The sequence below is a fragment of the Pseudorasbora parva genome, chromosome 12, assembly GCF_024679245.1.
Source record: "Pseudorasbora parva isolate DD20220531a chromosome 12, ASM2467924v1, whole genome shotgun sequence".
Lineage (NCBI taxonomy): Eukaryota > Metazoa > Chordata > Actinopteri > Cypriniformes > Gobionidae > Pseudorasbora > Pseudorasbora parva.
Window position 1 is genome coordinate 31936317 of NC_090183.1, and position 23485 is coordinate 31959801.

At 36.9% G+C, this 23485-nt stretch overlaps 1 protein-coding gene across 3 annotated transcripts in view; it reads right to left on the reverse strand.

The window, feature by feature from the left end:
• ddr2a (discoidin domain receptor tyrosine kinase 2a) overlaps window positions 1-23485 on the reverse strand; it is a 58070-nt gene that overhangs the window by 4258 nt on the left and 30327 nt on the right. Inside the window, exons 3-15 of one of the 3 annotated variants that reach the window (XM_067458438.1) lie at window positions 21339-21446; window positions 12051-12153; window positions 11557-11788; window positions 6604-6751; window positions 6216-6318; window positions 4086-4269; window positions 3622-3862; window positions 3460-3525; window positions 2593-2705; window positions 1492-1708; window positions 1192-1418; window positions 575-702; window positions 95-292 (exon numbers count right to left, since the gene is read on the reverse strand). In XM_067458438.1, the coding sequence (XP_067314539.1) occupies window positions 95-292; window positions 575-702; window positions 1192-1418; window positions 1492-1708; window positions 2593-2705; window positions 3460-3525; window positions 3622-3862; window positions 4086-4269; window positions 6216-6318; window positions 6604-6751; window positions 11557-11788; window positions 12051-12153; window positions 21339-21444 (2066 nt within the window). In that variant the 5' untranslated portion in view covers window positions 21445-21446. Of the gene's footprint in view, window positions 1-94; window positions 293-574; window positions 703-1191; window positions 1419-1491; window positions 1709-2592; window positions 2730-3459; window positions 3526-3621; window positions 3863-4085; window positions 4270-6215; window positions 6319-6603; window positions 6752-11556; window positions 11789-12050; window positions 12154-21338; window positions 21447-23485 lie in introns of all 3 variants that reach the window. The other 2 variants (XM_067458439.1, XM_067458437.1) reach the window with 2 other exon arrangements.

Here is a 23485-nt window from a genome sequence, read left to right on the forward strand (position 1 = left end):
GGGATAATGTGTTCATTTTTCATTAGGATTTAAAGTCACAGTACTACTTCCAATTGCCATTTCTATATTTAATTTGAAAAAATGTGGTATCAACCTGACTGTTGGAGCGTTGCTGAGGAGAGCGATCATGCCCTCAGGCTCATGGCGAGACAGGAACTGATTAAGGTCTCCGTTCTCCATGTATTCGGTGATCATACACAGAGGGTCAGAGCTCATACACACTGCCAGCAGCCTGATGATGTTGGGGTCTTTCAATCGTGACATGATCTTTATCTCCTTCAAGAAATCATTCCTGTAAGGTATTGGGAAAAAGCGCTATTGTAATCTGGCAGAGGAATAAAAAATAATCTCTCATAAAACTAACAACAGAATATGGATTTGAAACAACATGACAGCATTGTCATTTTTGTGTGCTATTTTTTTTATATTTTGCTCATGATATTGAAGGTTGTTTAAGCACTGTTATGGCTTTGGTAATTTGTTTTTCATAAGCATTCGATGTTCATTAGGATGCAGTGTCAGTGTTTTGCTTTAATTTATGAAAGTCATGATTGTGACATTTGGGCATGCAAACCTTGCGTTTTTATTTGCATCCGCTCGAAGCATCTTAACAGCAACAAGAACTGTTTGGTTTTCAATGACATCGAAGGAGAAGTCCTCATCCATGAAATCTGGCATGCCTTCTGCTTCACACAAATGCACCTGGGAACACAACAGCAAAAACCAACCGTTTAGTTTATTTAGATATCATGATTTTGTAATTTTGTATGATTCAAAAAAAAGAAGAAACTTTTATATAACAAGCACACGTTAAAATAAGCAGCGGTGACAGTAAAGACATTATTTTACAGAATGTCTCTATTTCAAATAAATACTTTTGAACTTTATATTCATCAAATAATCTTGAAAATAAAACAAAATAAAAATAATATACATAAAAATCTAGATCACCAAAACGGCCTATTAGAATGATTTCTATAGGATCATGTGAGACTGAAGACTGCTGAAAATTCAGCTTTGCCATCGCAGGAATTCATTGCATTTAAAAACTTTAGAACAATAATGTACCATAAAATCACATGATAAAGAATAGAACATGAAGTTATTTCATAAATTGAGCTGTAAAATCAAAAAATAATATAAAATTAGCATTATCTTTCATACATTCTTTCACAAATATACAGAACTGACCTCTCCAAACTGCCCCTCTCCCAGCTTTTCTTTAAAGGTAAGCAGTTTGCGAGGAAATTCCTCCACAGCGACATCCTTCCCTGACAGCAGGTCCATGGTGAGGGCGGGCACGGCGTAGGTGTTTCCTCCAGTCACACCCTGCAGGTTGACTATGTCTGCCTCAGCATAATGTGGGACACCCTCTTGCACACTGACTGGAGGAGACTTGGAAGCTGTACTCGTTGAGGCTGCAGAAAAATACATATGTATATATGCTATTGCCCCCTCTTATATATTCCAAACCTCCCTTCTGGAACTCACCGGTATCCTCAGATGTTTGCGAAAACTCTGGCAGTTTACGGACCAGACGGGAGGGCTCTTGGTAGTCGGGTCCCAGAGGAAAGATGCGCTCATAGGTGGAGTTGGACTCCTGCTCGCTGGGCACTGAGGAGGGGCTGTTGTTGTTGTTATAGGTGAACGTCTCACTCTGTATTGACAGACTAGCAGTTAGTTCATCATCCAGCATCCTCCGAGACACCTGGAACGAAGAATGTTTAGTGATGAATGCTAAAAAAAGTTATTGACTAGTTTAAAGTATTATGCATCTATGAAATCACATTCACAATCCAATGACGCATACCGTTTTTTATTCATATAAACACTGCAAAAGAGCATCACATTGTTTCAAGGACCAAGTTAAAATGACAGTTTTTCATAATCATCATCCTTGTTTAATGCATTAAAGTCTGGTGTAGAATGGGAGTGTGTATGCCAGAAGTTCACGTGGAAAAATTCTGAGACAAAAGACATCATTTCAAATGTATTGTACACGTAATAATTATAATTATTCAATTATAATATTAATCATAATATTAATACTGCTCAAACGTTTGGGCTCTGTAATGTTTTTTTAAAGGTCTTTTTTGCTCACCAAGGCTACATTTATTTGATCAAAAATACAGTAAAGCAATAATATTGTGAAATATCACAATTTCCCCATAGACCACTTTTCTATTTTAATATATATTTTTTAGTGTGATGGCAAAGGTACATTTTCAGCGGCCATTCTGTGTCACATGAGCCTTCAGAAATCTTAATATGCTGGTACTAAAAAAATATATTTATAATAATTGTTTTAAGTTTTTTGAAAGTTTTCAGGATTCTTTGATGAATAGAAAGCTTAAAATAACATTTATGTGAAATATCAATATTTAGTATTCAATGTAATGTGTCCTTGCTGAATAAAAGCACTGATTTCTGAAAAAAATCTTAAATGACTACAAACTTTTAAAAGGTAGCATAGGTCATTTTAGTCTATTTAAATCACAAAGGTATGTAAGCTTCTGCCTGTGACAAATTCTGAATACATAAATCAATCTACATGGTTTAAATATGAAATAATATGTTTCAATTCTATCTCACCTTCTCAAGCATCTTTTGCCACACTTGTCTCCATAGTATAATGACAATAATGGCCACTAGGATGAAGATGATGGCGACCAAGCAGCCAATCAGGATTCGAGTGTTGCTGTCATCTAATTTGTGGGTGGGGTTGTCCTCTAAGAAAGAGGCACAGAGAAATATAACCTGTAAAGTGTAAACCTATAAAGTGTCATTGAGCTATGGAAAGTGTCTATATGAATTAAACTTATATTATTATTGATGACAAGATGAATGAAGTTTATTAAAGTGGCACAGAAACCAGGGACATGCATGTAGGGGGTGGCCCAGTGGCTAGAGTCACTTTCCTTCTGCCCTCATCAGCTGAGGTGCCTCTCTAGGCCAGATGCACCTAGCCTGGCTCCACCCTGGGTACTCCAGTACTCCGTCTGGGAATGCAGCATATTTTCTGTTTTTCTCCAGTCAAATTTTAACCGTACCAATTATCGAACAGAGGTAGTGGCTGAGAACGATGATGTCGATGTCGTGCGCTAGTTTGAGATGACATAGGTCACGACCAAACCGTAGCGATTGGCTATGGCAGATCCAGAGTGGCTCTAGGCAGATCCAATAGTTTTAAACTTCAACAGAGTACCTGCCTTCAAGGAAGTTAATGCTTGTCATTGGAGAGTGGCCAGGCTCTCTTTACAAATGAAATGTATGAGAGTCTAGTAGGACCAGGCTAAGATGCACCCCAATCACCAGCTAAACATGATTTTGTCCGAGCGATCTCCCCTCAGTGCCCTTTTTTTGTTTGGGCCACCGCCCCTCAAAATGGCTGTGCATGTCCGTGAGAGAAACTGCTGGTTCTCAACATATGACTGAATCAGGAGCAGTGGGGAATCTGACCTGGATCTTTGGTGGTGGGGGGACCGGGCTTGGGGGGAGCAAGAGTTGTGTTGTACATGGCTGTATCTGAAATCAGGGTATTAAAACAGTCATTTACACAATAACTGCCATTATGAAACTATTTTGAACAGGGCCGATGTCTTTGCATTATCATTTACTAACCTGACTGAAAGGTGATTTCACTGAACATCATCCAGATGTCAGAAAAGTAGTACTGGCACTTAATAGCACTGGCCATGTGATTGTAGAGCGAGACGGTGACGAAGCGGGAACTGGGGTTGACATCATCCATCACAGGGCTGAATGATATAGGTGTGGCCTCCCAGTCCGACTCTGAGCGGAAGTAACACACCACCTTCTGAAAGGTCTTTACCCTTCGGGAGAACATGTTGTTGCAGTGCACCTGAATCAATTGGGATTAAAAGGAAGAGAGAAGGAATACAAAAGCATTATAATGGGTATAATTTAGGAAGAGTTGGGTAATTTAAACCTTTAATCCTTACAATAATCTTAATTATATTTAAGTTTCAGCAATTACATAGTTTGCACATTTAACAACACCCTTGTATGCTTGCTTTCCTAGAAAGTTCTAGAATGAGTGGTGTAGGACATAAAAGACTTTTTACCTTCATGGTGGTGAAGTTGCGTGTGCGGTCAAACTCAAACATGATCTCAACATAACCATTGGGAAAGCTCTCATTGGTCCAGCCGACATAGTCATAACCAGGCCATACGTTGTACACGTGACTGTGTGTGAAGTCATCGAGACCACACATGCCATCCGTCAGTTGTCCAAGTCCTTCTGTCATACTACAAGGGAGAAAAAGAACTCAAATACTAAACAATGAAAGTGCAAAAATGACATGATATTGTAATGCATGTATAATAATAGTAATACACATACTATAACTGCACATATTATGATCTGCACATTTTCTATAGCATTTAAAAAAGGTACAAAACACAACTGCCAGTTGATGAGGATGAGGTATCATGGGATGAGGAAGATGAGGTCTTAGTGACAATCCGGGAGGGAGAGAGTGAGGGTGAGATTGAAGATGGAGATGAGGATGAAGATGGATGAAGATGTTTAATAAATATGTTTTTTTTTTTCTACATGAAACGTCAAATGTTTCAATGTGTCCATTGTGGTACAACAAACTTTAAAAAAAAGGAAAAACACCAGACATATTTTTTTCCTCATTGCGTACCTCATTGCGTTTTTCCTCATTGCCTGTGTGTGTGTGTGTGTGTGTGTGTGTATATATATACACACACGCACTCACACACACAGACACAGACACAGACACAGACACACAGACACACACACACACACACACACACACACACACACACACACACACACACACACACACACACACACACACACACACACACACACACACACACACACACACACACACACACACACACACACACACACACACACACACACACACATACACACACACACACACACACACACACACACACACACACACACACACACACACACAATTTCTCAGTTTGGAGTCAGTAAATCAATAAAAAAAAATTCAGCAGGGATGCATTTAACTTTATCAAATTTTAATTTTGTCATCAAATGAATAAAATTACATTTTAAAATAGCCTATATTAAAATATGTAAGTATATGTTGCTACTTTTTTGTTGCATTAATTAAATATATAGCTAATAATTAATAAAATGAATAATAGAAAATTATAATTACTAATTGGGGATGACTCATTATTATGCATTTTATTGCCCTAAAAATAAAATTGTGTTTCAGTATATTATGCGCTGTTTAGGCAAGGCAACTGAAAGTGCTTTACATAAGAAATAAGAATACCATGTGTAAGAATTAAAAATAGCAACAAGGATAATTAAAACAGTTGTAGAGATATATATAAAAAAAAAAAAAATGGTGATAAATAGATCCCTATTTGACTGATTCTCTAAATTCGGGTACCCCTATCTGAGATGGAAGAGAGGTTCGCAATGTCTTCTGGACCTTACAAGTCGGTCCAATCAGGGTCCAAAACAGGCTCCTGTAGGGGACGTTACCTTTGCCCTTTCTTGAGTCCGCTTCTTTGCACTCTCTGCTACCGTTTTATCATTACCAAGCAGGTTTATATGATTTCACCACTAGATGGCGGCATTATTATTAACCTTAAACTTAATTTTTCCCAACAATGAATGGCACTTGTCGCTCCTATGATAGTTTAATGACTCAGAATGTGTGGATTTCTACTTTGCAGTTTCCTGCCAGCTCTACACACAGACACACACACACACACACACACACACACACACACACACACACACACACACACACACACACACACACACACACACACACACACACACACACACACACACACACACACACACACACAGTCATGGAAGGTATTGTTCAGGGAGCAATGAGTCAATTTCTCCTGTGAACATTGTGAAACCACTGTGACTCTCTCTGGTCCTGGCGCCTTGTCGTCATAGCAACCAAGCAATAACAGACCGGCTGTCCTTATTATGTAATTGATTTGGGATAAAAAATTTCTTCAGGTACAGTTCAAACCATACTGACTCTGAATCAGTCTTCAGCAAAGATATATTGGCATTTAGTCATAGTAGGTTTAACTTTGTATAGCATATATTGTACATAAATATTGTATGTCAAAGCTAAACTTTACTATACACATTTGGTGTATGCTGTATCTTCCTCATTTATCATCAAGCTTATGAAAAGTCTACTGACCTGTAACTCATGGCTCCATCGTACACAGAGTCATTGAGATAAATATACTGTCCATTGAGAGTCATCTGCTGGCCAAGTGGAGAATTATATGAAACCAAGCCATCTAGAAACAGCCACAGGAGAACATAGTCAACTCCTTTTTTTTCCTTTTTTTTTGTCAGGTTCCCATAATAGAAATGTTCAAGGAGGTTCTGTGCTATCTGTGACAATATAACTTGAAGTCAACAGCTACAGTCAACCATTTAATTACCAACATTCTTTAAAATATATATTTTTGTGTTCAACAGAAGAAAGAAACTCATACAGGTTTGGAAACACTTGAGGGCGAGTAAGTTGACAACATTTTTAGGTGAACTATCCCTTTAAATTCAACACTAGTCAGACTTACCCAGCCACTCACAGCCATACAGTTCCACACGCATGCAAACGTTCATTGAGTGATCGATGACGGGCATGAAGCGGACAAAACGTGCAATGATGGGTGGCTCCAAGTCCTTCAGCACAATGTCATATGCATTCCTGTTCCCCTCAATCACCTTCACAACAACAACAAAAAACTTACATTTTAGATTTTCCAGTTACATTCTATAGTGACAAACATCAACACATGGCCAAGATGTAAATGGATTTGTTGTTTTATTAACATAATTTTAGAGGTGAACTGCCCCTTTAAGGACAAGTGTTCACGACCTGCTCGCATCTCATATAGAGACACACGCAGATTTTACTTTCACTTTAGACATAACTGACTGTGTTTAACCATGTGTGTATTTAACAGTACTAGCGCAGTAAGACTACTTAATCCAGTAATCGCGTGTGTTTGACAGGCTTTTATTTTCACGTGCTCAGCTCATGGAAAACAGTGCATAAGCACGCAAATTAAATGTTTAACTGGCAAGGCTTTAAAGCGCATGCAAATAATAAACTTTCGTGATTGTGAATAACTATGTTCCGTGAGTATAATTTTCTGACATCAGCATTTCAAGCGTGGCTAAACACCCCCTAACTTTAGTGTATATGATTGGATATTTTCTCATATCAGCGCGTAGACTCACAGGCACATTCAAACAGAGCCGAAATTAACTGAGAGAAATATTTCACACAGAGAGAAATAAAATTAATAAATTAAATGCAAAACCGATGCAATTCACAAGCGTGTATTGAACCGTGAATGCCGTACAGAATGGTTCAAAATTATATTGAGAATTGTGGCATCCCTATTGTTTAACATTTAATGAAATAATTATGAGCATTAATAGATAGCTGGTCCTCTCCAACAGTTGCACTTCTGGGACAGCTTTGCTCTCATTCAGACACAAATGTAGCCTATCAGTGAGGTCAGGCACAAATGTTAGGCGACAGGGCCTGGCTCGCAGCTGACACTCCAATTAATCCCAGAAGTGTTACATTTGGTTCAGGTCTCTGCACTAGATCCAGAAAACCTTTTCTTAATGGGCTTCGCTGTTTAAAGTGGCACTGGAATAGGAAAGTTATATCCCATCCTAAAAAAAAGTTGTCTACGGAGATTGCATGGGTGTACAGTATGCTTGAATTTATGCACCTGTTAGTGTAGCAGAAAACATCAATCATGTTGAGTGGTGCCCACATACTTTTGGCCATGTACAGTGCATCTGGAAAGTATTTACAGTGCTTCAATTTTTCCACATTTGATGTTACAGCCTTCATACACCAGAATTCCTTTCTTTATTTTTAATTCTACAAATTATGACAATGTTAAAAGAAATGTCTTTGAAATCTTAGCAAATGTATTTATTTTTAAAAGAAGAAAAAAAGAGAAAGAAATCACGTAAGTATTCACAGCCTTTGCTTGTTGAAGCACCTTTGGCACCAATTACAGCCTCAAGTCTTTTAAGTGTGATGCTACATGCTTGGCACACATATTTTTGGCCAGTTTCTCCTATTCTTCTTTGCAGGTTGGATGGGGAGCGTCAGTGCACAGCCATTTTCAGATCTCTCCAGAGATGTTCAATCAGGTTTAAGTCTGGACTCTGCCTGGGCCACTCAAGGACATTCACAGAGTTGTCTCATAGCCAGTCCTTTATCATCTTGGCTGTGTGTTTAGGGTCATTGTCCTGTTGGAAGATGAACCTTCGCCCCAGTCTAAGGTCCAGATTGCTCTGGAGCATGTGTTAATTAAGGATGTCTCTATACATTGCTGTATTTATCTTTTTCTGATCTTGACTAGTCTCCCTGTTCCTACCGCTGAAAAACATCCCCACAGCATGATGCTGCCACCACCATTCTTTTGTAGGGATGTATTGGCCAAGTGATGAGCGGTGCCTGATTTCCACCAGGCATGATGCTTGCCATTCAGGCCAAAGAGTTCAATCCTTTTTTTTTATCAGACCAGAATATTTTGTTTCTCATGGTCTGAGAGTCCTTCAGGTGCCTTTTGGCAAACTTCTGGTGGTCTGTCATGTGCCTTTTACTGAGGAGTGGCCACTTTACCATACAGGCCTGATTGGTGGAGTGCTGCAGAGATGGTTGTTTTTCTGCAAAGTTCTCCTCTCTCCACAGAGAAACGGAGCTCTATCAGAGTGACCATCAGTTTCTTGGTCACCTCCCCGCAGAGCCGGCCCAGCCACTAAGCGACCCTTGCAATTGCAAAGGGCCCCGTGGCCTGCAGAGGGCCCCCTAGAGAGCGCACGCACCTCGCCTCATCTGTTTGGGGAGGTGTTTATTATACTCGAAGCGCAGACTGGGTGCAGGCGTGATGAGACGTCATGCTCGGCCAGATTCGCCTCGAGCTTCTTCGGTTGCGGAGCCGCACGCAAAGTTACAAAAATTGACGTGCACACCGCCAAGCGAAATTGGGTCTCGCGCACTCCTCGTTGACGCAATTTTTGCCGCGCTCGTGCGGACGCGTCAAGTATAAACAAGGCTTAAAGCTACACTGAAGTTGGCCGTTTGATAAATGCAAGTTAATTCTTCAGTTCAATATTTGTGTCTAAAAAAGGCACATAAGTTCCTGTAGAGATAGCAATACACATTCTCCTTCTTTTTTTTTTGCCAAATAAATGAAAGCATGTCATCAATGTCTTTCTCTTGCTGTATCAAAATCTCACCTAGCTTTCCTCAGACATGGTCAAGTTCAGTTTGTGCATGATTACATGATATAACAATTGTGTTAATACTGTATCCTGAATTGTGGATAAGTAAGCTATATATCATATTATGCTGAAGTAAATTTCTGGAGTGTTAACAAGTAAAAGCAAAAACAACAACAACAACCGTACAGAACTTAAAAACCGTGACCCTAAAGCCGTGATACGAACCGAACCGTGGCTTTTGTGAACCGTGCCACCCCTAATGTGAACCTAAAGCAGTTTTCATCAATTTTATTTATTGCTTTTGGTATTTATTCAAGTGTATTTATTTGTTAACAGACTGAGAGTCCATTGCTTTTCTTGTTTTTTGGTTGTTTTGTTAATTTATTGTGGATATTTAAAATGTTTTCCGTATCAGAGTCTTTAGAGATAAAAGTTTATTGATCTTTAAAAAAGGTGTACCTGCATTATTATGCCATTATCATTATTTTAGATGAAAATGGGTTTAGAACGAAAAATCGTATCATTTATCGCAATAATTTCTTGACCAATTTCTTGTCCAGCAAAATTTGTTATGGTGTGCTGTTTTTGCCTTTTAAACTCTGGTGTCAATTAAAAATGTTTCTTTGATGGTCAGTGAAAATCACTTTATCAGTCTTTTTATTCAGCAAGTTCATCCGTGTGTGTTCATTGCACTGCACTGCCATTCAGCTCAGTGGTATCATAATTTTCCTGTTAGACATCAAACATGGAACTCAACTCAAGAACTCAAGGTCTTTTATTGACGTTCTGTACATGCTACCACATACAAACGAAATACGTACTCAGGACCAGCAGCGTAAAAAAAAGATAATTATCATACAGTAGGCTACATAGAATAATTAAAACATAATTTAATAGACTACAAAATTTTAAAGTAACATAGTTATATGTACAGTATAGTTAATAGTATTGCTTTTCTTTAGGCCTTACTTAAAACGGTCAAGGGCCTCCAACCAAATTTTGCTTAGGGCCCCCAAAGGTCTAGGGCCGGCTCTGCCTCCCCGACTAAGGCCCTTCTCCCTCAATCGCTTCGTTTGGCCAGGCAGCCAGCTCTAGGAAGAGTCATGGCGGTTCCAAACTCTTCATTTATGGATGATTGAGGCCGCTGTGCTCATTGGGACCTTTTTTCTGTACCCTTTCCCAGATCTGCGCCTGATATAATCATGTCTCGGAGATCTACAGATAATTCCTTGGACTTCATGGCTTGGTTTGTGCTCTGACATGCACTGTTAAATGTGGGACCTTATAAATTTGCAAATATTTCAAACAAACTTCTTACAAGTTGTCATTATGGAGTAATGTTTGAACAATTGAGTAAAAAAAATATGAATTTAATAAATTTTGGAATAACTCTTAACATAAAAAAATGTGGAAAAAATGAAGCTTTGCGGATGCACTGTAGTTTTTGACCACTACATCAAAATTACTGATATATTTTGAGAGTCCTTCAGGTACTCTACATTACATTCTGCTGTGACTTGCTTATTATGCATCCATTCAGCTTACAAAATAAATGTACCTGAATAAAATAGCATAAATAACAATCACAATAATTATTAATAATAAGATATTCATAACATTAATAATATAATATATTTAACATTAATATAAATAATATTACTCCAGTCTTCAGTGTCACATGATCCTTAACAAATCACAAGAAACTTTATTTTTTATTTTTTTTTATCAATGATAAAAAATCTTTTTTTGTGCAGATTTTTGCAGAGCCATGACATATATTTCAGGATTCTTGCAAATAACAGAAAATTCAAAACAAAAGCATTTATTAGAAATGTTAACAATATATTTTGTAACATTATGATGCCTAGTGAGTATAATATAGTATTATTATAAATATAATATAATATTATAATATTAAATTATAAATAAAAAATATAATATAATATTATTATATTATTATAATTAGAAATGTGTGATAGTGTTGAAATAAAACTATAATTAATAAATTAATGAAATAATATATGCATTCAAATTAAATAATAAAATGAAAATAATAAAATGAATGAATTAAAAAAAAAAAAAACATTACAATATTCCTAAATGTTGTTAGTTACAAAATTGGTCAATTTCAATATTCTTCTTGTAGGCGTTTCCTTCTATTGAAAATATCAAATTAATAGCAATATGTAATCAGTTGAGTAAGATGATGCATGTGAAGCAGGATGTTAAGTTCTTTATTATAGCACAGAGAACAGTATATCAGTACGTACCTCTTTGCCCTGCCTGTTGCGCCAGGAGATCCAGCGGCTGCCATCGCGGCTATATTTGATCTTGTATGTCTGGGCAAACTCATTACCCATTCCCCCTGCGTGACGTCCCTGAGTGCCCACCAGAGTAATGAAGTGCAGAGAACGGAGGTCAATCTGCAGGAACTCGTTCATATTATCAGGTTCTCCTGCTATCTCAGGGCACCACGCACCATCTCCTTCCTCACAGTCCAGCCTAAGACACAAAGAAAAATACACTTAAACATCTGTTTCTGTAACAGCAATCTCTTTGGGTGGACTGCATAATAAATTAGTCTAAAATGGATTGTGTTGGGAACACTTAAAATCAGTGAAAATGCTGAAGCAATATATGGAGAAAGCATAATTACATCATTTTAGTGAGGCTAAGAGGAGGCCACCCACAGTTCCCCAGATGTGGTTTGCTAGATAACCTGAACTATAACTCATGGAAAACGTGTGTGTGTGTGTGTTCATACCTGCCATACTTTGCTGCTGTGGAGTCAGACCACTGACTGGAAGCTGAGATGTCTTCATCTAAGATCTGGCCTCTAGACATTCCCAACGGGGACCGACACACACCTGTAAAAATGTAGTTAGTGTTTATATGCCCACCGACGTTTATATGCAAATAACACCATAAAGTCCCACCCATCTTGCAGATATGAATCTACATGACTCATAAGCATGCAGATAATACTTAATATTCACACATAACTTATATACATCATTTTTTTATTCCTATTTCAGTGGCTTCCCTTTAGAGATCACTAAAATGTAAACATTTTTAGCAGCTTATTTTTCTTTGTGTTCACAAACAGCAAGTAAAACATCGAAATTATCTTATTTTATTTTGAATCTACAATATTTGGTAACTGGATGATTGGTGATTGGAAAAAAAATACCACTAAAAAATTGGACAAACAAGGTTGTAATTTGTAAACATGCTTAACAAAATGTACTGATTTATTGGTCAGTTTGCCATGTGAGAAGGTATGGGTCTTTAAGAACCCCTGTGTAAAGAGAAAAATGTAGGGCTTTAGACCACCACCCACTGATGAATGGTACAATTTATTAGAAACATTATTATATATTTTGATTGCAAAATCACATAATCCTGTCAGGGCAAGAGAGGATACATAAACTCTCTTAATCTCTCATAATATCTCTCTCTTTGAGTGTCTGTGTGAATATCCGGACATGCAAAAAAAAAAAAAAAAAAGTGTATAAAGGACACTCCTATTCCAAGTGGCCCCTCCATCTCAACAAAATAGGCTTTGTGATCATGCCAGCAAAAGCAAGGATAGTGGTAAAGGACTTTTTGTTTCTCTTTTCATTTTTTTTTCTCTTTCTCTCTCTCCTCCAAGTGTTTGTTTAAAAGTCAAGATGGGGGAAACCTCAGAGGCTTGGTTTTGGCAATGACAAGCTGATATAATCCAAAACGAGCCGAATCCCCCAACAAAAAGCTCTTCCAGATGTAACAGAAAGGCATCCTCCTCCCCCATCACATCTCTCTCTCTCTCTCTCTCTCTCTCTCTCTCTCTCTCTCTCTCTCTCTCTCTCTCTCTCTCTCTCTCTCTCTCTCTCTCTCTCTCTCTCTCTCTCGTTAACACACAGGCAAATACTTGGGCAATATAGAGAATACTATTAAAACATTCACAATGATTTTTCAGAGAATATCAAATTATCAATATTTCATATGACAATGTCAATTTTACAATAAATTATATTTAATATTTTATGTATATATGTTACTTAGCAACAGTGAAAGATGCTTTAAACCCTCTGATTAGGAAAAATAATTTTTTATTGAACTTAATCAAAAATAAATCTAAAAATACATTTATAAATATATTTATATAAATAAATGTTATTTTTTATTTTAATATATATTTATAATATACAGTAAATTGAAATATATATATATATATATATATATATATATATATATATATATATATATATATATATATATATATATATATATATATATATATATATGTATATATATATATATATATATATATATATATATTTACTTTTATTTGTAATTTTTTTTCCAAATTTCATAAATCAAATCACACGCACGCACGCACGCACGCACGCACACACACTTTTTTTAATTATTGTTTTATTGATATTACAACATGTATAATAGAAATAATATTTATTTAATAAATAAATAATTTTAGCTGTATCATTCAGCTCAAACATTCAAACACAAAAAAGAGAAAGTGCTTTTGTAGAGTTTTCATAGCTTTGTGAACGCAGGCAAAGCAGTGCTAGACAACTGACACGAGAGTGCCACATAGATAAAATGTCTTTCAAATGCAGTACTGTTCGGCTGCAGACTCGGGGTTTAATATATATATGCACACACACATATAAATATATACATATATATATATATATACACACATTATATATATATATATATATATATATATATATATATATATATATATATATACACACACACACACACACACACACACACACACACACACACACACACACACACACACACACACACACACACACACACACACACACACACACACACACACACACACACACATATATATATATATATATATACATAAGACGGTGTATTCTTAAGGATGAAATCAACAAATTTATTGTGATTTATAACAATTAATAGCTTTTTTAAAGAATTTGCAAGGAGAGTTTGTTCAGTTCATACATTCACCGCACTGTGTATACTATTTACTCTCCGTTTTTCTACTCTCCAAGAGTGGATGGTTATAGCCTCAGTATCAGATGAAGTAAACATTCAGTTACTGAGTCTAAAAATATTCCTCACTTCAGAAAGGTGGAAAAATACTATGTTGTGTGAAGAAAATGTGGCTTTTGGTGTTTCCTCTCTCTCTTTCTCTTATGGGCCACTCTGGACATGTGCAGTAATTCATTGGTCCGAGTGGCGCTTATTTCCCCCTCTTGCCAACTGTTTTTTCCATCTTTAATCCTCGTGAATGGCACATTTGTTCCACCATGTTTGCTGTCTAACTGCAGGGTCCAAAACTTTGCGCGCACACACACACGCACACACACACACACACACACACACACACACACACACACACACACACACACACACACACACACACACACACACACACACACACACACACACACACTCACTCACTCACTCACTCACTCACTCACTCACTCACTCACTCACTCACTCACTCACACGCTTAATCACGTGTAAACTACTAGAGGAGGTACTTACATTTTTCCTTTTCTTTCTTTTTTACAGTAGAAAAAAGTAAGAGTCTATAACTCAAAGTGGAAAAAAAGCAGAGAGTAGGATGGTATAACTACAGTCTTTGGGAATTTTAAACAGAGGAAAGTTGGCAAAGGAGATCTGATACTGTAGCTACTGAGCTACACACTTTTCCAGAAGTAGGAAAAAATGCGGCTTTATTTCCAGCGGAAATATGAAGGAGCAAAACTGATATTTAAAGAGGTTACAGCATCTCTCTCCTGGAAAGTACGGAAATTCACCACCTTTGTGGAAAGCAACAATTTGTCTGAAACACTGTCATTAACTTCTGTCACTAACACTAAGGTCAACTAGCTGAATACCAAAACCATCATCAAACTGTAAATGTGAGAGAGACTGCCGCCGGGATTTATGAGCTGCAGAAACAAATATCTGAAAAACACACAGAGCCTTGGAGCAAAAACAGAAAAAAGAAAAAGTAAGAAATAGAAGCTGTTTCAATATACTTTCCTGTTGTCAAAATGTCTGGTATGTACAAGCCACAGACTCCAGTCTGATTGTTGAATCCATTGTAAACAATCATGCTTGCGCTCCTGCTACATTCAATAATAAACTCAAAGCAAGGTCACATCCTCACACAGAGCTCACACGTAGTTCAATGAGGTTTGAGTGATGGACTCTATCCCGTTATATTTCACCACTCCTTTAGCATGGCGTTCTTTCCTTTCTAACCACCAGCCTGTAAAAAAACCTAAACAGAAGATTTTTTAAGTGTCTGTGATGAGAAGTAATAATATTAAGCAGCAGTTACGGGATACCAAGATATATCACTACGGCAGTGTTTCAAGGTACTGTAGTGTATTGATCCAAACTGTAAAGCACAGAATAAAAAAAAGAGAACACAAAAAAAAAAAACATTTTAAATCTGTATTTTCAATATGAAGGGCACAGGAGGACCATTTACACAAAAACTTTTCATGCATCTAATGAGACTTTCTTGAGTCTAATATCTCAAGATCACGGGTGCGTGTCACTTCTTATTGGTGCATCTTTGTTTCCTTCCCTCGCGTCTCAGCTCCACCTCCATATGATCCAACAAAAGGATATGCCTTCATGCTCATGAGGCTTCCTTGCTCTTCATTCCTTGCCTCCTCGTGGTGCAATTAGAGAAAAGAGGGTATGCACTGACGTCACTTTCCCACAGGAACACGCCACCTCAGCCGGACTGAGTAGTAATAAGAGCTGCTGCATAACTGGATTTAACGGGGAAAACTGCCAAAACGCGAGTAAAACAAACGCTTTTCGGTTTAAACTAAAGTTTGGATTCCATATAGTGTTCCTTACAACCTACCTAACATCCAGTGATCCAGGGATATTGAAATGCAGCTAGGAATACATTGAGAAAAGTTGCCTGTGGCTGTGAATGCTTTCTATAAATACAATATATAGGTCTAAATCAGGGTGATCACTTAAATCAATGGTATATATATATATATTTCCCTCGCGCGGATGAGCTGAAAACACCAAAAAACAAGTAGGCTGCATTTTAGCTATCTCCATTTGAGATGTTCTGCTTAAAGTGTCATTCAGTTCGTATGTGTTCTGTCAGGACGGTCAGGACTCACAAGTCGCTTTGCTGAACAACTGAACTAGCCTAGAAATCTAGACGCACACCCTAGCGGCAGCAAATCTAATCTGCCCGCGAGTGTCGTTTAGCAACTCTCAATTCATTCTGAGCTGTAAACGCCAAACTCACGAGTTGCGAGTGCGCGTGCTTCTAGTAAACACAGAAACTGGCCAATGGCGGTCTTTCTAATCAGCTTTGACCACGACTCTGGAAGACTTGGAGTTAAGCTTTTCTCTGAGAAAAGAACGGCACTGAAGTCATTCTTAAGAAGGGAAGAGGTGTTCGGAGTTTTGCCGACCGGATATGTCGAAAGTTTAATCTGTCAACAAGCTCTGCTTCACCTTCGTTGCCCTGGTTGGTTGTAGCGATGTCCAATTGCGTGCAGAGGGAGTTTGAAAGACAACCGTTTATCCCGCCCCTCGGATTGAGCCCTGTCAATGGTGAGTTTCTAGACCAAACATCTTGATGTGGGTCTGGCTTGTCAGGCTATAGCTGAACTGCTGTGAGCTGCTGAAATAAGCCAACCAGAGCAGAGCTCAACATTAATATTCATGACTCTTCCAAATGCAAAAACAGAGCATTACATCCTAGGGACAATTTATAGGGTTGTAAATGGACCTGTAAAACTGTATCTGGACAATATTTGCCCTTAAATAAGCCACATACCCTCTATGTAGATGTCGGAGAACAATTTAACATATTAAATTGTTATAAAAACATCCAATCCTGCAGAATATAAGATGGTAAGTATTTAAAGGTGTCAGGAACTACTTTTTTTATGCTGTTGTCTGAGGTCAACTAATGATGTTTGTTTGGTTTTTACATTCAAAAACTAATAAGTAATAGGCTACACTGGTTTTGAGGCTCTCTCTTGAACGCTGGGTTTTGGATTTGAACGCCCACGGCTAGGATTGGAGAAGATTTGCATATTTACTAAGCTCTCTTTTCAGTTCACATGAGGGTTTTGAAAGTGGCCGAAATAATTCTCTGACGGGGCTCAGTCTCAACTTATTTATTAAACAAACACAATGATTTATCTCTCATCCATCCGTGATTGATTCATTTTTTTATTACTTGGCCCACCCGATCGGTGGATAAGCGCGAACCACACACACACTCTTCAAACACAACAGAGATCAAGAGATCACTATTTAAGATTCAACGACCTGGGAGTCTGATCTTGTAATGGACTGTTCTGTTAGACAAGTCACATACTCATAAACAATACGATCTGTAACAATGCAATAACTACTATCGCATATAAAAAAACATGTTTTACTCACATAAGTGTGATGCACATTCCTGTCATATCCAATATAGAAGGCACAGCATTGTGTTTTAATCTCAATATGTCTGAAAATCCAGTGTCGACCTGTCTTGTTTACAAATGAATATCGAAAATCTTCGGCGTGTTTATTGCTCGGTAACGCAATCAGTTTAGCTCCATGAGTTGGTGGGTTTCACCCTTCTAATACATTAATTTGATTAGTCATTGATTTGAGAGCCTCGTTTTCTGGGCCTGGTGTCTATAAAAGCTTTTCTTTTTCTTAACAAGGAAGTTTTCAGCTCTAAAACTTACAGGATAATCTAAATTCAGATGTGTTTTGTGTGTTTTTCGTGGCATTCGCAAAATGCTGCCACTCAGTCTTTTTGCCACTCAGTGGATGTATCCACAGTCCCTCGAGCCGACGGTGATGTCACGTGCATACCCATTATTAAGATGTCCGGGTCAGGACTCATGGGGTGGGTCTCAATCAGCTGATCAGGGAATCAGTCAGTGTGCTGCCTGATCAGTGCCCTGACTACTGATAGGGAGTTGATTGAGACGCACCCACAGGCTTGAGGACATAGGAGAGAGGAAATGAGGAAGTATCAATTTGAGAATCAATATGTCAATAGGCAACGCAGGACCAATAAGTTCAAACCTAATAGCCTATTATAAACAGATTTCCTTAAACAAAAGTTAGTCCACATAAGTCTGCACGTTAAGGTATTGTTGTTCGGTACCACAGCAACCATTTGCGTTTCCAGGTTTGAGTGCACTTCTTGTATATGAAAAGTAGGTATCTTTATTCATGATGGGTGGCAAAATCGCAAGAAAAGCTTGATGTGTACTGACAACTATACATTATTTAACCGTATTTTCTTATGGTTAGTATGTTGATATAGCAACTGTTCTGGTGTAAAGTGAATTTCCTTTATAATGTGTCTCCATTAATCCAATATAAAATGTCATACTGTTTTGAATAATGTTCCTCATAACCGGTGGAATAATAAGCCTAAGCAAGCTTAATTGCTATACTAGTTTGACATGACAGAAGAAAACGTGTAATTTTTCAAATCCTCCCTCACCTTGCTCATCTTTGAGTGGACATTGAACCCGCTGTGAGCGCCACAGAGAAAACCAACGCATACAAAACCTGAAAGTAAAATTAAATTATTTTGTTTGGCTGCAGATATACACTTTTCAAAATAATATATTAATTTCAAGAGAGAACGAAAGGAAGGAATGCAGGAAAGATGGGCGTAAGGAATGAATGAATGAATGAATGAATGAATGAATGAATGAATGAATGAATGAATGAATGAATGAATGAATAATCAAGAAAATTATATAGCAACTATAATGCATTGCATACAATTGTTGTACTCGTGTATTGTTTTATTATTCTCAATGAAGTATTCTCAATGATTCTTCTTCTTAATACATTTATGTCTTATGTATAAATGCTTAAATAATGTATGTAAATGATTTAAATATTGTAAAGGGTTTTTTCACATTATATGAGAATAAGATTTATTTTTTACCTTAATTGTCATGTAAATAATGTCACAAATTAAAATTTTAGGCCTGGATTCCTAGACAGGGCTTAAATGAAGCCAGGATTAGGCATTAGTTCAATTAGGGCATTTAAGTGGCTTTTATAAACCTGCGTTAGAAAAAACAAAAAACGAACAACATCACTGGTGTGCTTCTTGGGACAAAACAATGATACTAGCATATGTTAAGATATGTCAGCTCAAAAATGTATTTAAGTCTGGGATAAGCTTAAGCCTTGTCTGTAAAACAGGGGGTTAATGTATCCAATAAGCATATTTTTCCTTATGCAAATTTTTTTCCTCCAAAATTCTGGGATGAAAATACTTGGCAGAGCCACTCATGGCTCCTTCACCCACTTCTGATACTTTCAACCCGGAAAGTAACAATCCAGAGCATTCGGTTAGCAACAGAACAGCTGAGTGTAATTCTGTTATTTTTACTTGTACCACAAGCCAACGCTTTTAAACAATTCAGACTCCATTTACATAGACCACACGGAAGGATTTTTAACAAAGCATTTTACATATTCTATGCTTACTTTGAAACAAGCCAAACATTACTTTGTAGTTTAAACAAGCAAAGCGACAATTAAACAATGCACAATATGGCTTTAAAATAAACCAGAACTTTATGCATTTCTTGCCTTTTTAATTGGCATGCTACTGAACCAAGAACTACACAAATGTATGTTTTAAAACACAATGCATTTTCAATGTTACGCTTTAATGTCATGTCTGCATTCATTTTTTTCCCCCAAATATGGAACTGCAACAGACACAGGATCAGAGGAAGGAAGCAATGTTACCTTAGGTAACAAACTCATCTGCTTAATAAAGAAACACATCCAAATATAGTACTAAAGCACAATGTGGTTTAAATCCTGGGGGGATCCCAGAAGAAACTGTCTCTAGCCATGGTGGTATTAGCTGCTTTCCAGACTTATGCTTTAGTCTCTACTGTACGGCTGCTCACCATGAGCTGGCTTCTGGTTTCCTTGTAAAATATAATTGAGCCTCACATTGACATCACACTTTCCTCCCCACAAACCACCCATGCTAGAAAGAAAAAGCAAAAGTTGAAAGACGCAGACAAAAGAGAAGAAGCCATGAGAACCAGAATGGAATCTGGGCATCTTCCAGACCTTATTCAAACCTCAATATTAGACCGAACAACAACTACAACTAACAGTGCAAGGCTGCAAGTTTCAAACCTAGTCAAAAATAGCATTACAATTTCAGCAAACTGATTTCAGAACATCTTAAATTCAAGATTTTGACCACATGCTGTTAGTGGTACCACAACAACTGATTTCCATAGCTAAATTTCAAATAAGTTTATGTTAACCAATGTCTACACTACTGTAGCTGTTTAATTAATATAATATTGTAGACTAGTAGTTAAAATTTGGGCTTGAGTTCCTACAAACTCTAAAATGTATAAGTTATCATCATTTTACTGTTGAGTAAGTCGCTTTGGATAAAATGATCAGCTAAATGACTAAAGCCAGGTTTCCAGGGAAATTACCTGGAACAATTTGTCCCAAGAACTTTTTTCCCAGGAACTTTTATCCTCCAGACCGTTTTCTGTCTGCATTTCTATCACGCTCTAAAGTCCCGTGAAGATTAAGCGAATTAGTCTAGTGACGCAGGACTGCACGTGACTTTCCAGTTCCCGTTGGATTTTGTCCGCCTGAGCCTCGTCGCCAGTCCATCGGTCGTATTTTTTTTAACTCCACTGTTGATTTCGAATAGCAAACATCTCTTACTGCATGGACCACAACAGACTTATTACCAGAATCTAAAATGGTGTTTGAAATGAAATGATGTGTGGAGTCAACCAATCAAAATTGATGTGTGAAATCAATCAGCATGTTCAGTGCCCAGGTTCCATCTCTGAAAGTTCCTGAACTTCCTGGAACTTCATTTAGACACTCCTCCCTGCGGTCGAAACACACCGAGTACCACACCAAAAATCTCTAGTTTCTAGGGAAAGTTCCGGTGTTGGAAACGTGGCTTAAATCATACATTTTACATCTTTTAATCTCATTTTATACAATGAAAAAACATAACTACCTGGATTTACTTGAGACTTGACAGCTCCTGATAGGTAAAGGAGAATAAGGAGCGGAAAGAGCATCTTCCAAAGTTGCTTCATCTCAGGCGGAGATGGGACTATCATTCCTGGAGAATGAGACACACGGTTAGAAAAAACTCATGACTTCATTTCACCACAGACATCCAGGAACTGCTCTAACATGGTTTCTCTTGAATAAAACTCAACTAAGAGAGGAATCTAATGTACCTTAACAGCCATTGAGCAAATTTCACCCTCATGAAAGCATTTGTTTTTGATATTCCAAACTGGTATGACTTTCTTTCTTCGGTGTAACACAAAAGAAGATATTATGAAAAAAACAACACGTTTTATGTCTTTTTTTATGCATACATTAAGAAGCCAAAGCCAAAACATTCTTCAGATATTCTTCATATCTTCCTTAGTGTTACACTGAAGAAAGAAAGTCATTCAAGTTTGAAATGGCAATATAGTGCTTTTCAACAGCATGATTATGCTGCCCAAATGCTCATGTCAGTGGCTGGTTTTTATACTTTCATTCAGTTTTTATTCTCCCAATTACAAAAAGGCACTGAGCCATGACACAAGTTTAATGTGGAAACAGGTTGTTGTTATTTTGAGGCAATGGTTTTTAATTTGGTCAATAAAGATGCAATAATTGCCTGCAGAGCATAATGGAATTTCCATATATTCATTATACTGATGTGAGAACAGAAAGAACTGTTGGGAAAACTTCACAAGGCATTGTGGCTAGAGTTTAAAAAAAATTACAAAGAGAAAATACTTGCTCTCTGGGTTTACTTCAAGTACTGACCATCAAAACTTTTATGAAGGTCTGCTTTGTACATATAATTTTGAGCAAACACAGACACACAATAAAACTAGCCAGCACATCTTAACATTCATAGTTACACAAATTCAGTATGCAGCTGCTTCTGTTTAAAGCATGCTAAAACAAAAACAGAAGATTGCAAAATCTTCTTATTTTGTTTCTTTGTCTTGTAAAAACGTTGCAAAACTGCAAGGTATACTTGATATATGTATGTTCAGATATTAATAATAAATATGTAAAGTATAAGGTCAAATCAGAGTTGATTATCTTTTTGAAAAATAAATGAATGTGCACTTGTGATGCACTTTTTGGATTTTTTTTTCTGGATTTTTATGAGGAAATTATAAAAAAATGACATACGTTTATTTAAGTGGAATTAAAGTTTGGGTAATTTAATTTAATTTAAATCTAATTCAATAATACATTGAAATGTAATTGAATTGTAACGGAACACATTTCATGTAATAACAATTGCATGCAATTCATGCAATGCCCAAAAACATTACATTCAGTTTGTAATTAAAGGAATAGTTCACCCAAAAATAACAATTCTGTCCTTTATCCTCATGTCATTCCTGAATAAAAGCCTAAATTCAGTGTTCATCTTTTAAAGCACTCGAGTTTCTTCAGAAAATGTAGACCAAACTGCTCAATGCATATGGATTAGTTTTACGATCTCTTTATGAAACATCAATGTGCATATGCTGTCAATGGAGAGACAGGAAGCAGTCTCATTTTATTAAAAAGATCTTCATTTGTGTTCCAAAGTCTTAAGGGTTTGAAAAGACATGAGGGTAAATAATTAATGACAGAATTTTGATTTTTGCGTGAACTAACACTTTAAGTATATTCTTTTAAAATATATTTTTTTATTTCTTTTTAAATTCTATTTATTTAAAAGTACTCTTTTTTACAAATATGCTAAAGTGTACTTCTTTTTCACAAAGGAGCTTCTAATAGTTAAAAAAGCAACTACTAATAGTACATATTTATGTATTTGTTACAGGTTGCTATGTAGATGGTCTACAGAGATGCACAGTGTTACCAACTCTTGTGAGACAAATAAGCAACTGTGGATTCAAAAACAAGCCCAAAACAAGTCCATTATTATTATTATTATTTATTATCATCAATATCATTTATGAATAAATTATAAATAAATGAGCATGCAATATATTAAACTAAAAACTCTTGGAGTTTGACAAGCAAAAACAGATTTGATTTTCCAAAAATCTTCAAATTGCAATAAAGGCCACACAATATCCTCCGATCAGCTGTGAATAGAATAGGTTTGGAGATGGAAAAAGAGAAAAA